Source organism: Candoia aspera, chromosome 1, assembly GCF_035149785.1.
Source record: "Candoia aspera isolate rCanAsp1 chromosome 1, rCanAsp1.hap2, whole genome shotgun sequence".
Taxonomy (NCBI): domain Eukaryota; kingdom Metazoa; phylum Chordata; class Lepidosauria; order Squamata; family Boidae; genus Candoia; species Candoia aspera.
In genome coordinates, this window is record NC_086153.1 from 5,849,420 (window position 1) to 5,866,590 (window position 17,171).

General features: G+C 41.4%; 1 protein-coding gene across 4 annotated transcripts in view; it reads right to left on the reverse strand.

Annotated features, from left to right (window-relative positions):
* Nucleotides 1–17,171, reverse strand: part of BCAS3 (BCAS3 microtubule associated cell migration factor) — a 530,779-nt gene that overhangs the window by 447,947 nt on the left and 65,661 nt on the right. For all 4 annotated transcript variants that reach the window (XM_063296564.1, XM_063296551.1, XM_063296543.1 and 1 more), the window contains 3 exons: nt 14,508–14,615; nt 11,238–11,314; nt 451–527 (listed from right to left, as the gene is read on the reverse strand). In XM_063296564.1, coding sequence (XP_063152634.1) covers nt 451–527; nt 11,238–11,314; nt 14,508–14,615 — 262 coding nt within the window. The remainder of the gene's footprint in view (nt 1–450; nt 528–11,237; nt 11,315–14,507; nt 14,616–17,171) is intronic.

Here is a 17,171-nt window from a genome sequence, read left to right on the forward strand (position 1 = left end):
ACAATGACACCAGATACTCAAGGAGAATCATGTCTCTGTAATTATCATCGTAACAAAATGTTTATTTTTATATCACACCACACGTGTGTGTGTGTGTGTGTGTGTGTAGGGAAGTCCTTTTTCTTGCCGCATGCACTCCTCCAACCAGGCTGTCCTGCATAAACAAGAAGCCCTTGCCAGCAAATGAGCACGTGAGCAAAAGGAGGCAGGAAAGCAACAGGAACAGATCGCTCCCCTCTAACAGTCCAAGCAGCTAGTAATTGTTCGGTGGACTGGTGATTCATGAACTTCCCAAACCCACTCCTGAGAAGCCTTCCCTTCCCATCAGGGGGACTCCATCCAGGCTTTCAGAGGCCCCCAGAAGCGCTGGGACTTTTCTACCTCATCCTTGTGTGTGTGTGTGAGGGAGTCACTCTTAAATAAATAATGGAATTAGGATTGATTCCTTACCTTGTTTTCCGCATAGGCCAGCCACCGACTTCCTAGAGCTATGGGGTTCATATTTGGCCCTGGACAAGGATAGCAACCTGGAAAAAGAAATATCCAAAAAGTGGCATTATTGGAATGGTCATAAATAATTGTATTCCTTGTCCATACAAAATTCTTGCCTGGAACAAAAGAGTTCACATGCTTCACGATCTCACTAAGCCCAAACTACTTTTCTTATAGTCCAGGCTGAGATTTGGTCATATGTTGGTTAACTGTACCATTCCACATGACTGGATGACACATAATGCCATAGGCCTCCTCGGTTGCCACATGTGCCCTTTGGAACAGCATCCCGCTGTAGATTCATACAGCCTCCACCGTGCAGGCCCCAGCCTTGGCTTAAGATGTTTGGGCAGGCCCTTCTGAGTTGCGGGTAATTTGGAAGGATGTTATGTTGTCCCTCTTGTTTCTTTTAACTTGTGAAACCATCTACAGTTGTTTTGGAGCTGGGCAGCCTAGAATGTTAATTAATTAACCAAGCATCTAATTGATTGTGTTTAATGTGGTCTTGTGTGCTTTTGGCCTAACCTACTCTGCAGATATACCCATTTACGCTTACTGCTGTGGGTAAACTAGGCCACGTTTTTTTCAACAAACCATGGTTTAAAAAATCCTGATATGTTTGGATAGCTCAAATATGTCTTTGGAAGCTAAAGCAACCACCAGGAATTAGTTAGCAAGAAATATTATTAATGCCCTTCAGCAAAGTACATTTTTTTGGTTCCTCCATGGTGACCATCATTGGGAGAACAAGTAAGTTTGTCCTCCATCACCACTTTCTTTCTCTGGTGTGGAATGAAAGATGAGATAGGCTTTTTGGAGCACCTATCCTCCCTTCTCCAACTCTTCTGCAGGCACCTTGAACATCTGGGAGAGGGTCTTGGCAGACCTCTAAGTAAGTTTTATTTTATTCTGCAATTCAAAGACACATTTTCATAACTAATGTCTTGTCTTTCACTGGTAGATTTTAAATGGAAAACCCAGCACCTTATATGATTAATAATCACAAGCCTTTGATCAGGACCTCAGCAGCCATTCAACTCTCTGCCCTGGTCAAAATGGCCTCAGTCATCTGAAATAAATGAATGAAGTGCAGGGCCAAGTACGGATATTTCTGGTTACTCCTTAACTCCTCTGAGGCCACCTGAAGGGAATTGGCCAGTGACTGAGAGATCCAAATGGGAGTACTTTTGCTCTACAGTGCATTCTTCACTGACACAGAAAGACCCTGAGCTGCACTAGGCCAGGTCCCGTTATGAAACCCAGGCACTTCTGCAACAGGCAGGATTTCCATGGCATAAACATAGCCGTTTACCACTTTTTAAAATTTATTTATATAAAATGTGTACATTGCCTTTCTCTTCATAACATTAAAACTGTTAACAGAATTAAAATTTCAAAATGTCAGCTGCTAACAAAAACCTGTAATAGCTACAAGACAAAGGAGGTTCCTAAACTAAGGGTAGGGGAGCAAGTTTTTTGTTTATTTGTTTAGTCGCTTCCGACTCTTCGTGACTTCATGGACCAGCCCACGCCAGAGCTTCCTGTCGGTCGTCAACACCCCCAGCTCCCCCAGGGGCAAGTCCGTCACCTCTAGAATGTCATCCATCCACCTTGCCCTTGGTTGGCCCCTCTTCCTTTTGCCCTCCACTCTCCCTAGCATCAGCATCTTCTCCAGGGTGTCCTGTCTTCTCATTATGTGGCCAAAGTATTTCAGTTTTGCCTTTAATATCATTCCCTCAAGTGAGCAGTCTGGCTTTATTTCCTGGAGGATGGACTGGTTTGATCTCCTTGCAGTCCAAGGCACTCTCAGAATTTTCCTCCAACACCACAGTTCAAAAGCATCCATCTTCCTTCTCTCAGCCTTCCTTATGGTCCAGCTCTTGCAGCCATATGTAACTACAGGGAACACCATTGCTTTAACTATGCGGGCCTTTGTTGTCAGTGTGATGTCTCTGCTCTTAACTATTTTATCAAGATTTGTCATTGCTCTTCTCCCAAGGATTAAGCATCTTCTGTTGGTGCTGATACATTTCTACTGAATGGCCCCCACGTGAAGGTTTTTATGAAGTGCTCGAAAGCCAGAAATGACAGTCCTGGGGAAGTGAGTTTTGAAGTCTGGGTGAGATAACCGAAAAGGCCAGGTCTTGCAGAACTACTTGTTTCCCCTGAGGGCTTCAGGAGTGAGGGGGCAGAAGTAGACTTAGCATAGGAAGTTGAAGCAGCACACAAATATATATTCTGGGGTTGAATATGCCAACCCGACTCTAATCACTAAATTTATTATCAAACTAGCACCTCTGATGGAGCTCAGGGTTGGGGAAGAAGAGAGTGCATTTCAGGCTGATAAACATTCCCACAGTTTGGAATCTGTGGGTGGGCGTAAGAAGAGAGTCAGATTGGATCCGCCTTAGACTACTTTAGGTATTTTTCCCTGTAACTCAATTAGAAACCTTTAGTCCGGCTTGAGTCTGTTTGTATGGTGAAGCTAATAAAGAACTAGAGTTGAAAAGTTGACTCAGCATCGTTACTTTGCCAATTACCCCCTGACAGCACCATTACTTTTTATACAAATATTAGTACCCAAGAGGAGGAGGAGGAGGAAGAGGAACACCCTCCACGTATTGAAATCTCCCCTGTCCATGAATTTCAATCCTCAAGTCTATAAACTTCAACCTCGATGGTTGCTCTTCCTAGTTGAAAACAAATAACTGCACATTTGGTCTTCTTTACTGTTTTTTCCACTGGACTTGCGTCCTGATACAGCACAAAACTTTCATATGTGTTCATTTAAAATGGAGAGGGGACAAAGTACTCATTTGCTGCAAAAACTCTGAAGTTAGAATCTCTACTTTGGACAGCCCTATATATCATTATATTGAGTCCACATGAGCTTAATATAACATGTGGCCCATCTTCTTGACATGCAATGTAAGTCAATACATGGTTAGGCTGACTTACATCCCCTCATTTTTATGTGGCTCTTAAGATGTATGCCATCCATCATTCTTCTTGCCTTGTCCCACTTAGATTGGTTTTGGGTTTCTTACACAGTTCTTTTCTGCCCTTTTAATGAAAATGCCAGTGAGTTCTTTCCTTAAAGCTACCTCTCACACTTGGGCTCAGCACTGATGCAACAGTCTACCTGATGTCTTAACCATCATTTGTAGTCTGTCAGTACAAAAAAGATTTATAGACTCTATTACATCCTTCCCAGAAAGGAATCGCAATGGCAAACCACCCCGCTAGAGTCTGCCAAGAAAACATCACAAAAGCAGCATCCCCTCAAAGGGTCAGACATGACTCGGTGCTTAAACAGGGGACCTTTCACCTTTCACCTTCATGGATAATTGCAGCCACACTGGTGTTTTGTTAACCATGTTACCTAACCACTTTTTGCAAATCTACATATCCAGATCACTTTCTGAAAATCTACATATCCAAACCACTTTTTGCAAATCTACATCTAATTGTGGCCATTAAATGCTTTAGGGATTTAACCATGACTATCAATAATGCTGGAGCATTTAGGCCATTACAGCACTCCAATCGATGCCAAAGAAAAGTAATTAACACATTTGATAACCACACATTTGCAAAGATGAATAAAGCTGGCAGTCAGTAGCTTCAGCAGCTTTTAAAAAAGAATTCTCAAATTTGGGTCCCCAGATTACATCACCCAGCTATTCCAGCCAATAGTCATGGGTGACAGGAACTGCAAGATTACCTAGTACAAATTTATCTAATCCAGTGATTCCAAAATTCGTAGGAAATGTATCTCTGATTAACCATTTGTCTTGAAAAGTAAGAGAAACTTTTATTCAGGGATGCGAAGAAGTCTGAGTAGAAGCTGCTAGATGCCATTTCACAGGAAGGCTCTCACCACCACATCTTTTTTAAAGTTTCCAGAAGCATCTGGCAGCTTGCTGTTGGGCAGAACATTGGGCCAGCAATTAGACTCTTATTAACATGTCAAGTGGCCTTATGCTGAGTTTAGACACCGGCCTATCCAGCCCAGCATTCTGCCTATTGCACTAGGCAGCATTTCTCCAAGGTCTTAGAGAGTGCTCAGTTGAAGTGCTTCTAATTTGGACATAACAGCAACTCAATCTGAAATCAATTTTTACAAGCTGGACAAATGCCCTAGACTACCTACTGTCAATGGGAATATACAGTGAAGGAACCAGGCAGCCCTGTCCAACAGGAGTCTTCTGGGACTTTTGGCATGCACAGCAGATGCTACGTCCTCTAGTGTGCTTCAGATTCCCACCAAAATGATAAACTGCCCCAGTTGCTACAGTTTATAGAATCTCAGGAGCATAAACGCACTGGGCATATTGAAGTAGCACACAAACGTATGATAAGATCAAAGATATTTTTCTCTTCCCATAAAATTCCTCCAAGAGCTAGATAATCCAACCAAAATGGTCACAGATCAAGAGAGACAGAGGTGTGGAATGGGGAAAGAGTAAATAAAGGATCAGAGGAAACGCTTTGCTGTACGCACTGTTTATGGCCCACAGACAATAAACAAACTGTTGAGTCCTTTCAACTAATATTTTGTTTATTCCTCCAAAACAACAAAAAAGATACATTAAAGATGTTTATAAAGAGCATAAAGTAACAGAGTTTGCAGTTGTGTTTACAGATTCCCCTTTGAGATGAAAAGCCCTACACAAATGTCATCATTCACCCACCCAGCCCATAGCATCTTCTATTGTTCTGAAACTTCCTCTTGTTACGATCCACCCATGAACTCCTTCCCAAGGACTCTTAACAAAAACCTGCTAATTCCTAGTGCAGTTTGGCAAGATATTGTGGGAAATGTGTATTTATGCCGCAGCTGACCCTCTTCCTACAGACCTGCAACTCTTCAGCAGCTGCACGTGGAGACCTTTCACATCACTTGCTACCTTAATCTTTTCTTTGTTTAAAATAAAAAATGCCATGGACAGAAAGAGAGACCTTCTCCATCCAAAGCATGGCTTCCACCTCTCCCCTCTGGTCCCTTCCCTTCCATCCCTCCCTACAATCGCAAACGCTGATGGTGAGCACAAAAAATTAAATTGACAAGGGTATCAATATGCAGGCCCTTTCAAAACAACATCTTCATAAAATAAGGGGGTACAGAAACGCGAACAGACACCAGCCACCAGCAATGGCATGCTAAATTCAAATTGGGAAATAAAAATAAACCAAAGGAGGGGAGGGGAGGGGAGGGGAGGGGAATGGAATGGAGTGCCCTGAAGGAGGACACAGCCAGTTGGTAAGAACCCTGAACATTCCCATCAAGGAGCAAAGCACTGCTCCCATGGTATATTGCAGGTCCTGTTTGGGAAGGTCTATTCATCAGAATCAGGTCTGTGCTTCCCCAACCTATAGCTCCTGTAGGCATAACTGAAGTTGAGAAGTGAGCAAAGAGACAAAATTCCTCCCCTGATGAACAACCAATTAGTCACCACCAATTGAGAAATGTGGAGAGAAGGTTACTCAGACAATTCCCACTCTTGCCCATTCAAGAAACAAGTTTTTCCAGGTGAAGGGTTTTCCCCAATTTAATCCAGAAAAAAAAAGGTTGAGAAACACTGGACTAGGGCCACCATCTCTGGAATGCAAAAATCTGGGCAATCACTAGCTGAGGGCAAAGAAATTGTTGCCATCTTGTAGTTGTCCCAATTTCTGCAGCCCAGATATGGCAGCCTAGTGCTGGCCCAGGGAAGCCTTTCCTGTTCTAGAAACCCTGTTAGAAACAAACTTAGCGTTCTAAGCATCCACACCCACCAACCACTCCACTCCCTGTGACAAAGCCGTTTCCAACTTCAAAATGAACAGGGCAAGTGAAGTTTAAAGTGGTTTCCTAATCAAAGACAGCTGTACTGGGAAATGACACTACCAGTCAGCCCTGCAAAACAAGCCAAATCTTAGCACTCAAAGCAATCCTGTCTCTGTTCAAGTTTTTAATTTTGAGCAAGTTGAAACAGTCTGACTTCCTTGGATGCTCCCAGACAAACCTTGCCTTGTACAACTGCCCTGTCCTGATCATGGACTTTTAGAGGACCTCCAGATGAGAATATTTCCCATTCATAATTCTCCCTTGTCCTACCTTGTCTTCTATTTTTTTTTCATACCAAGGAAAATCACATCAAGGAAGGAAAAATGGAATAGTTGCACAATGTCCTGAGATTTGTTAAGATTATAAGCCCTCCATCCAGTAGTACTGTTTCATGGCAATTCTCCAGGAAATAGTACTTGAATGCACGTACTCAGTTTTCCACATTTTGAAGAGTGCTGCATAAAGGAAGATGCTATACCCGTGATCCAAGGGCTCTTCTGGCAGCGGAAAAAATTGAGGAATTAAACTCTGTGGTCCTCCAAAGTGGAAGTGGGGGTGGCGGCAGAGAGAGAGGGTACACACATTCTTGGGTAAACTTTGGGTTGGGACCTATGATACTCGGGGGAAAAAACATGTGCAGATGTCCACCTCAATAGGGGGGCAAGCTAAATCCCACAAGCAGAAAAAAATTGGCACCGGTTCTGCATAAATAAGTAATAGATCTATGCAATTCAACCTATCAAGAGCAGAATCATCATTTTTAATATAGACCAGAGTAAGCACACTGCCTAAATTCTTCAAGAAAATAGCCACTTCAGGGACTCAGCTGCATCACATCAATAGAAACTTGGTGCCAGATAATGGCTTTAGTCATTGTCTTCTTCCCCAGAGACAAAGAACACGTCAACGGGAGGTTGACAAGAGTTGGAGAAAGTGGGCCATCACTTGTTATTATTGGACATGAAGTTGCTGCCATATCACAATGTTTAACTACTTGTCCTCTTTCGAAGGAAGGAGCCATTTTCCATCCATTATTTTAAGCCAAGTAAACACATTTGGAGGAGACTTAGCAGAAGCAAGGATGCCCTCGTGGCAAGAAACAGGGACACAAAGCAGCAAGCCTTTTATTAAATGCCCACCATCTCTCCCATCTCCTTAACACACAGTAGGGCATTCTGCAAAGGTCCATTAAGAAATAAAGGAAAAGTTGAATTCTGTTTCTTCTGCTCCAAAGTTGGTTTTTAATATCAAAATAGAATTAACATTATCAAGAGGATATGAGAACACAGTATTAAAGCCCTATTCAAGGGAAGCACGTACAGTATCTCCAAATTGTGCTGGAAATAGCACTTGGCTGAAACCAGGAAGAGCCACTGCCAATCCATGCAGTGCCTACTGTGGCTGGCACAGACAATAAGGGGCTGGACACACTTTTAGATTCCATGGAGGTATCTATGCAGTTTTCTTGGCAACACTTTGGAAATGGTTTGGTACTGCCTTCTTTCAGGAAGTTTTCTTCAACTTCTACTAGCCTGCAACTCCAGGATTTCTTGGTGCTCTCCCGTTCACATCCTAGCTAGGACTGAACCTGTTTAGCTTTATCAAGATCAGCCAAGGTCAATTAGGTGTTGCTGTCTGCTGTGACAAAATATTCAGTGCGCTAGGTCTTGGTGAAACAAGAATTCAGATGTTTGGGCAATGGCAACAAGAAACAATGGTGAGTTCTTCTAATGTATCAGTCTACGTCAAGATTGCAACTCAGCCTCACGTAGGAATAAAACCCATCGGAGAAATGGGCAAACTGTGCAAAATGATCCAAAGGTGAGGCAAGAATTATTTAGAAATCCAGTCAGCAAGTTGAACAACGGAGACGCTTGGTGGCTTCGCTGCATTATCACCACATCCCGTCCAAATAATTCAGCCTTAAATAATCAATATAGAATACAGCAATCAATAAAATTGTATTTCACAAAGTCACCACAGTTCTACTCTAAAGCACTCATTCAATTGCATTAAAAAAAAAAAACCTTTGCAATTTTTCCTTTCAATAATGGAAGCATAACATACATAAACAAAAACACTCACAAGCAGATATCCTAAATATCTGTTCTGCTACAGCAGAGAACCTGGCACTTCAATGAAGATTTAGTCTGAAAAGCTGAGCTCTCCAAAGGCAAACCTATCCCACACCAATTCAAAAAATAACTTTTGTTTGGTGCTAGGCCCTGCCAGTGGCTTTCACTTCAGCAATTCGGGAAAGATCAACCTACGTTTCCCATTAAAAAAAAATTAAGGCAACATTGAGCAGAAAATAGGCTTCCAGTATATAATACTGGGCATTTTTCTATGAGTGTTCATGGCCAAGTTTAACACTGGAGAGCTCCTCAGCTCTTATATTATCTGACTTGCACCCATCCTCTACCTTCTTTCTTCTTCCCTCTGTTCTAGATAGACCCTGATTACCGTCTCCATCACAGCTTTACCCCTTTCCCATGTCCCCAAAATGGCACCAAAAAAGGGAAGTCCTGCCTGATCTCCTTAAGTTACTTAACCAGGCGGGCTTTAACACTATTTTTTAAAAGCTTATGATTAATGAATGGGACTCACCGGTCAGAGTTACAGTCCTGAGAGAGAAAGAATCAAGGAAATGTGGTAGGGTGGGAGAAACTTTATTACTTTGATTATCTGTTTAGAAACTGAGTTAATAAACATGTGAGTGGGCCAGTCAGACAGGTAATTCTACAAATGTTGCTCAGAAAGAGCTGTGTTTTAGAAGCAATACAATTATATCTAACATTTATTCATTTTTTTAAAAAGCCAGCTTAACCAAGAAGCAATTTTATCGCATCATACAATGTGAGGGGTGGAAAAGAAATTATTCTGAATGTATCTGATTCCTCATTTGGATTCAGAAAAGATTACTGACAGCATGGACAAGTCACTGGGAGCCTTCAAAATCTGTGTTCTGAGTCCCTTTGCAATCAGCTCAAGGGACTGGCAGACAGGATTCTTTCACAGAATCTCACGGCCAGCTATGGAGAGAAACTGACACCTATTGGTAACTTTAAGATTATTCCAAACCCACTCCTATTTTTCCTCTTTGAAAGAAAGCTGCTTCCAGTTTTACAGTGTGCACGGAAATGTTGCAACCCAAAGACTAAGTAAATTCAAGGCATGTCCCCCTTCACAACCCCCCACCCTACCACATTAAATTCTGAGCATACTTAGCTGTTGCTTGCCTTTTAAGGTCAAAACCTTCTAGCGTGAGATTGGATCCAAGCATCTTTTAGCAGTGGGAGCGTATCAGTAAACAAATATACATCAAGGCCAGCCAAGCTTGTCCTTTTCAAGAAGGTTGGAAGGAGTTCCATTTAACATCTGGGGCAAAAGGCAGATCTCTTCCTGCTCCTTGGAAGAAAGTTGGCACTTTTGGCCAGGGGAACGGTGGTTCTTTTGCCCTACGAACTGGGCTACTTACTGTATTCATACAGAAGTGGAAAGGATTGTGTGAAAGCTGACTGCCATGCTTCTTGTTTATAAATGGATAACCCACTTCCCTTTCTTAAAATATACATATGTATATATAATTTTTATTAAAATTTTTAAAAAGCAAGATAAAAACTAATAGAAACTAATATATAGTAAGGAAGAAAAAAAGAAGAAAGAAATCAAAGAGAAAAGTAAAACTACAAGAAAAGAAAAAAAAGAAAAAGAAAAACAGAAAAGAAAGAAAAGATACCAAGAAGTGGCTTCCGATAGTCTTCACAGCAGTTATAAGTACAATTATATTTTAACCTCTCTCTCTAAAGTGATAGCTCACTTTCCCACTCAGGTCCTCAAGTCTCTCCCAGCAGAAATAAAATAGTTTTGGGCAGGTTTTTGATACCCAAAGCACAGCTACAGTATGATTTTCTTCTAGAATAAAAACCGGAGGCACACTTTATGTTAGCTTTACACTGAACAGTACCCTCTTTCCACAGGCAACAGTTTCAAATTAGTGATGACCAAGTAGGTGGAAGAAGGACAGATCATTCAAAGTCTCTTCAAACAACCTATTTTGCTTCCATGCCTGGAAAACCACTTCAGAGAATGTGTGCATTTTTCTGGGAAAAGACTTGGGAGTTTGGTGCAGACACTGATCGCCCATCTCCGGGCATCTGCTCAAAGGGACTTCGTTCCTTAATATTTAGCTTCTCAGAACCACCATTTTGGGTATGATAGACTTCCAAGTTATTATAAAAAATAAAGGTCATCCCTCAAGCCTGAATTCCATCTTAGAGGATTGTCTGTGTGAGATCATACTGTTTAGAAACGTGATATCCATTTAGTTCAGACAAAGAAAAAAAAAGAAACTTCAACCTTTAGTTTTCCTGTATTCTGGAAAAATATATAAAATGAAAAAAACAACAATATTTTTCTGCAGTCTGCTGGTGCTGTTACACCTTTTTGTGCTAGCAATATGGTTTGGGGGTTAACTTTACATTTTCTTCACTGAATAACGTTCCTTCTTCTTAATTCATGCTGCCCACCTTAACGTTTTAATCTTCAATATCCTAATTTTAAAATGTTATTACCTCTCAGTTCCAGCTGATAGACAAATAACAACCGCTGTTTTTGAAGAGGCCTCTCCAAACCAGAATACTCTAAGTAGTTTTTTTTTTTGAGATAGATGTACGTATGTATTTATTTTAATAACTTATATGGCCACTTACGTCACGTTGTGTTCCTAGGCAGGTCACAACAACCAATAAGAACAACAAGAGAAAAACAGAGCAAACTTTTCCCACCAAACACCACCACACTATTGGCCCCGTCTCAACCCCGTCCTCGCCCAATGCTGGAATCGCAACCATTATGGAGGCAGAGCAAATACTGTAACGTGAAACTTAATGAAAAATAATTTTTGAATACTTACTTGTGACAAAGAACTTTTTAGTGAAAGTGCAGCTGTCAAAGGCAGCAATCTTCTCTTGTAAGACAACAACAAGAATCCTGAAAATACACAAACATATACACACACACAAAATAAAGAATATTTGAAGTGCCAGAATAACTTCAAAAATGTGCTTCCCGTTGCCCCCTGCTTTTTGTAATGGCATCACACATAAGAGAAACAGGAGTGAAGGAATACGTTGTGGGTGCAAGGAAGATTATCAGAAAAGCTGTATCTGTTACAGGGATTGCGTGTGCGTGCGTGTGCGTGCATGCATCTAGCTGTATGTAAGTTTATTTATATGTTCAGATGCACCGGAAGATGAGGAGGGAGAGAAAGTTACTTACATACATTTTAAGAAAACCTGTTCACTTTACACAAAGTGCTCCGGTGTATCAGGTATCACTGTATTTTTTGTAAGTTGAATAGAAAAAGCAAAATCAGACTTGACAGTAGTCACTTCATTGCTTTTTTTTAGAGGGAGGGGGTTACTTCAGTCAACAAGCAGAATTCCAGTTTGCACAAGGAAAAGTAAACCAGCATTTACCAAGGACCTGATAATTTGCCTTACTTAATTCTATTGAATTTTTACTGTATCTACATGGGACATATAGTTTATATAAAAAACGCAGCTGAAACGTGTTGTAACTTTAACTGAGTATTTCTAAGGCACTGGAAGGAAAGGGTGGGATAGAAATGTTTGCAACGTTAAATGAAAAAACAACAACAAAAAAACCCCTTCTCTAGCCTTCTCTATTTCATACTGCTGTCTGTCTGTCTGTCTGTCTGTCTGTCTTTCAAGTAGGGCATCCTACTTAGTGGTCCTGAACAATTAAGGGTCAGTGAAGCTGTATTTCGCGGACAACAGCAGATTCGACAGAGAGGAACCTTCAGCTGTGTCAGATAACAGGGCTGTCATATTCAAGAAAAGGGAAAGAATTAGGACAGCCGTGATCCTATTGCCAACAGTAAATGGCTAGAGGGAATGAAGGGGGGAAAGACCATACCTTGTTAACAAAACTGGTATTATACCTCATGTAATTTTTTTAAAACACTCATTTGCCCCAGCAATTCAGATTGAAAATCCATCAAAAGCACCCAGTATATTAATCTGAAAAGTGTTTCATCCTCAAAAATAATCATACCGCTGTTTTTTATTGCAAATCTGCTGGGCCTAATAGCCATGCCTTATTTGCTAAAAGTGTTTTTCCTTGCTTTGACCTCCACTGCCTTCTATACAATGGAATTAAGAGGAGGAGAGGGGGAAAAAATCACTTTAAATGATTACCAGGACAAAATGCACCAAACAAAATCTCAAGGGGGGAGCAATGTGGAGCTGGGTTTGGAGGGTTCCTCTGAACAGGAGACCCTCCTTGTCACCACCCAGAATACACATCTCACTTATGTTCACAGTCTTCAACCCATCTTTCTTCTGCTCTTTAGAGAATTTCCCTGGAGAAAATGATTTCCTTTGTCTGTCATAGGAACAGAAGAAACTGCTTTATCACAGGACTAGGCCATTCACTCTTTAACACCATATCATCCGCCTAAAGCCAGCTTTCCAAACTCTTAGGCAGAAGAAAAACCTTCCCACCATTTCCAACCTGATCCTTTAAACCAGAGGTGCCAAGGAGAGAATCCAAGATATTTTGCAAAAAAAAGAAGGATGTATGTGGGAGCTGTGGTCTCTTGTGCCTCTCTCAAATGTGCCCATTACTGCAAACACAGCTCTGTTCCCTTTAGGCCTTAGAGCACTCACCGTGCATAAAGGGAATAGACCTGCCACATACAGGTCGGTTAGCCGGCTTCTATTGCTGGGTTCACATATAACACAACGGAGCTAGTCCAACCAGCTGTGTTGGCCTGGGGCACCCAGAGCGCTAAACCCCAGTTGATCCAAACACATTATGGCTTAGTGCAGTGAGTGAATTTGCCAGTGTGTAAGAAGCAGCAGCAGCAACAGCAGCAGCAGCTCAGGAGAGTGTTATAAATACTGGCCGAGGGTTGCAACTGACAGAAGCACACTCTTACAAGGCTTAAGGCATGTTGTCAAGAGCCAGCGCGTGGGACTCCACTGAGCATCAGCAAGGATGAGCTAGGTAGCAGTCCACAGCTCAGTTATGTAGGCTCCCTGGACAGATGTTTTTAATTCCATTAGGTGCTGCTGCCAATCACAAGATACACCATAAAATCTGAACAGTGGTGGCCCAGCAAAAACACCAGACTTTAGCTTCCTTGGACACGTACCTGGCAAATATATTTTAATATATGCATACTGTCTGAAGGGGATGGTTGGATTATGGCTCCCAGAGGCATTCCCTGGCATGTTTTTTATGGATATAATGGCTGCTCTTCACGCTTTAGTTTTCAGTTTCTCAATGGAGGCCGTAGGAAACTTTGGGAGCCAAGGAACTCGATCAAAAAGGCAGCAGGCATGGCAGCAGGCAATGTGATGCGAAGGTAGGAAGGGAGCAGACAAACCAGAAGATTGTGAGGCAGAGATTTTGCCTAAAACTACTAAGATGCTACAACAACAATGGAGAGAATGGTGACCTGAAAGTGGCCAAGTCAGCTGTTCCCAATAGGCTGATGCAAACAGAGGATGGGAACTTATCTAGGACAATCTTAGGATGTGTACCAAGAGGCTCATCATTAAACCGCACAGCTTATACCAGCCTTTCTTAACCTTTTGACCCTGGAGGAGCCCTTGAAATATTTTCAGGGCCTTGGGGAACCCCTGCACATTCAGGCTCAAATATAGGCCGGGCGTTACCAAATTATATTCGTTTCATGGGTAGGCCTGTCTAGATGCATTAGCGGTGTTCTTAAACTGAAAATAAAGAATGAAACTTACCTCTTTGACGTGAAGTGGCCCGAAGTTGAAATATTTTTTTTAAATAAATTGTGATCTCCCAGGGACCCCCGAGTGACCTCTTGCAAAACCCTAGTATTCCATGGAACCCTGGTTGAGAAACCTTGGCTTATACTAACATCACTACATGGATACTTTAAAAGCATGTCTCCTGAGTAAGTTTAGATGAGAGTTCTTTTTTTCTAATTTTCTACTTAAATAAATTTATACATAAAAGCAGCACAAGCAAATCTGGGCCTTTTCTTTCAGCCATACCTGCCACTTCTTCTAGCCACATCTCTCTGACCAGGCAGGTGCGATCACATGAAATTACTGCAGCCAAGGGAGAGAGTTTTAAAAGCACTGGATGAGAAAGATATCTGGAGATAAAAAGTAAGTACCTTCTGTTGCAGTGGAGGTCATAAATAGGTGTTTTGAACTGCACAGATTTGACTATTTCACCTGTTCTCAAAGAATGGAGATCCACACAGCAATAAGGAGGGCTGGTACTGAAAGAGAAATCAGAGAAATTTAGCTCAGCTGTTACAGACTTGAAGACATCACTGTCAAAGGGCAATGCGATTTATTAAATTGATAGATAGCATCAGAAGAAACGATCTCTGGCTCACTCTTTTTTTTTAAAAAAAAAGCAAAGCAATAATCAAGGACAAATTATAAAAACAGAGATGAAAAATGTCATTCTAAAAACACTAGGGCAAAATAGCAGCAATGAATTTAAAAACGGTGTACTTAGAATGGTGAAGGCACAAGGAATGATTAAGAGGACTGGGTGAACAAAAATGGCTTTTCTAGGCCCCCAAAAAAGATCATAAAAGCAGGTTGCAGGTAAGTCTTTGGGGAGATGTTACACCAATAACTAGGATTAGCCAATAATGGAGAAGCTGTGCCATTTAATGGCTGGGTCACAGAGAGCAGATCTCCTGAAAATGCTTTTATAGCTTGGGGAGGCAGAAAGAAAGGCAACTGTTTACGGTTGTGAAACATGATTCTCAAGGAGGGCAGAAATACTGCAGAACAGAGTACTGGATATGAAATCACTTTTCTCCGTTCTCATTTAGAATACACACAGAGGTTTTGAAAGCTGGTTACGTCCATAAATTGTGACAAAATGGAACACGTCCATAGGAAGCTCAGAAAAAGGCTGAGCCAGATTTACAGTAACTGAGTTTCCAGGAGTTCAGTGCCCTGCTTGGCTTCTTAGTCCTGGTACTAACAAAGCATGGATTCGTCATGTAAGTTTCAAAATGCAGATTATACAGTGCAATGTAAAAGAAACTATGCAAGTTGCTCAGTGCTATTGTTTAGCTAAATATATTCACTCACAATTATAAATTGTACATGTCAGCTTACAAACAAACACAACACACACAGGGTAAGATAGGTAGGTGTTCAACGTAAACTGAAATTGGGCACTGCAATTACACCAGCTTTAACTGGATGGGTGAGACTACGGGGTCTTCAGACAAGCTGGTTGGGGATGATGGGAGCTGTGGCCTCACACAGCTGGAGGGATCCGAGCTAAAATGAGACAATATTATAGAGGTTGTAGAGGAGTGAACAATGAAACCAGCTATCCCAAATATCCTCCCCTTTCAACTAAACTGCAAGATGTTATGAAGACACCTCTATTCACACAATGAAGCATAAAAAAATCTGCAAAACAATACTGCTGTGATTTGCCAGAAATCACAGGGGGGCTTTGCCAGAGACACAGGAGGCTACCCCGCCTTGACCCATGATTTCTTTAATGTCCTGCTTCAGCTTCCATGTTTTGATGCAGGGACTGCAGAAGACTGCGCAGCTGGGAACCTCGAGAATGCACTGCAAAATACAGGCTTGGCCGGGATGGCCCCTCCGATCTCGTGGCTCAACAGATAAATAACATGGCTGCTTGTGTCACCCAGCACAAAGAACCCATGGTCATATTTTAATAGGCTCCTTATTGATTTTAACATCAACAAAATATACGTGGCACATGCCACTTCCATCATTTTAACATAAATAAGGTTCTCCAGCAATTCCTTTGTAAAAAGCCAGCTTTCTTTCAACAGAAAGAGAGTAGAAAGGGCAAAAGGGATTGTGGTGGATGCTGTTTTGCAAGCCAGAAAGAAGCTTTGATCTGGCAGTTTGCAGGACACCTACATTTTCCTCCCCTCTTCGTTGAAAGGCTAGCTTTCTAGGCTCTGCACATTAAAAGTTGCACAGAAGGACCAGCTGTGTAAATATATTCCAAGAAATATCAAAAAGAGGGGATTCACTATAGCTAGGTGCACACAAATAGGAGATTGTGGCATAAATCTGCCCCTTCAGGCTTCATGAAAATATGTGGGAATATATAATCAAATGTATCTGTAGATTAGGAAAACAAAACGTCTAGGAGGAAACTTTAAGAAGACTCATGTTCTATGTAATTATGAAGACTTCATCCTGTGTCATCTCCAAAGAGCTATTAGACATTTTCAGAATGTATTCCTGTATCTATGAAAGAATGACAAGCTCTCCCTAGCACAGCATCCATTGATCCTCTGCAATGGACCCTGGTCCCCATCTCGTCTCCCCTTTGCAAAAAGCTGGGTAAATGAGACATTCACAACGAAGACTTTTTTTAAAAAAATATTTATTTAGGATATTTATTATGTTCAAAATAGATAATATGTTTAATATCCTCAAAAATGTGGGTCAAAGATTACTAATACTTATAATTGCCATAAATATAAAAGTGCTTTACAATCACATTTTGGACAAATGGTTGCTAAGGATAATTTCCACATTATTTAGCCAATTTGTCCAGAACTGTATAGAAGCACAATAATGGGAGGAAAAATAAAGAGTGCCCCAAGATATTTTTTTGCAAGTGGCCTGTACCAAAGTGTGCTGCATGTGACTGAGACACAAAGCCTTTTAAACTACCACAAATTGCACAAGGCATGGAAACACTTATTTTGTTAAATCAGAAAAAGGTGCCCCAACCTTAAGCCATGTGCTACTAAACCTAATCCCTTCTTGAAGTTGAGAAAGTAGCAGTTACTCGGAAATAGGATAGT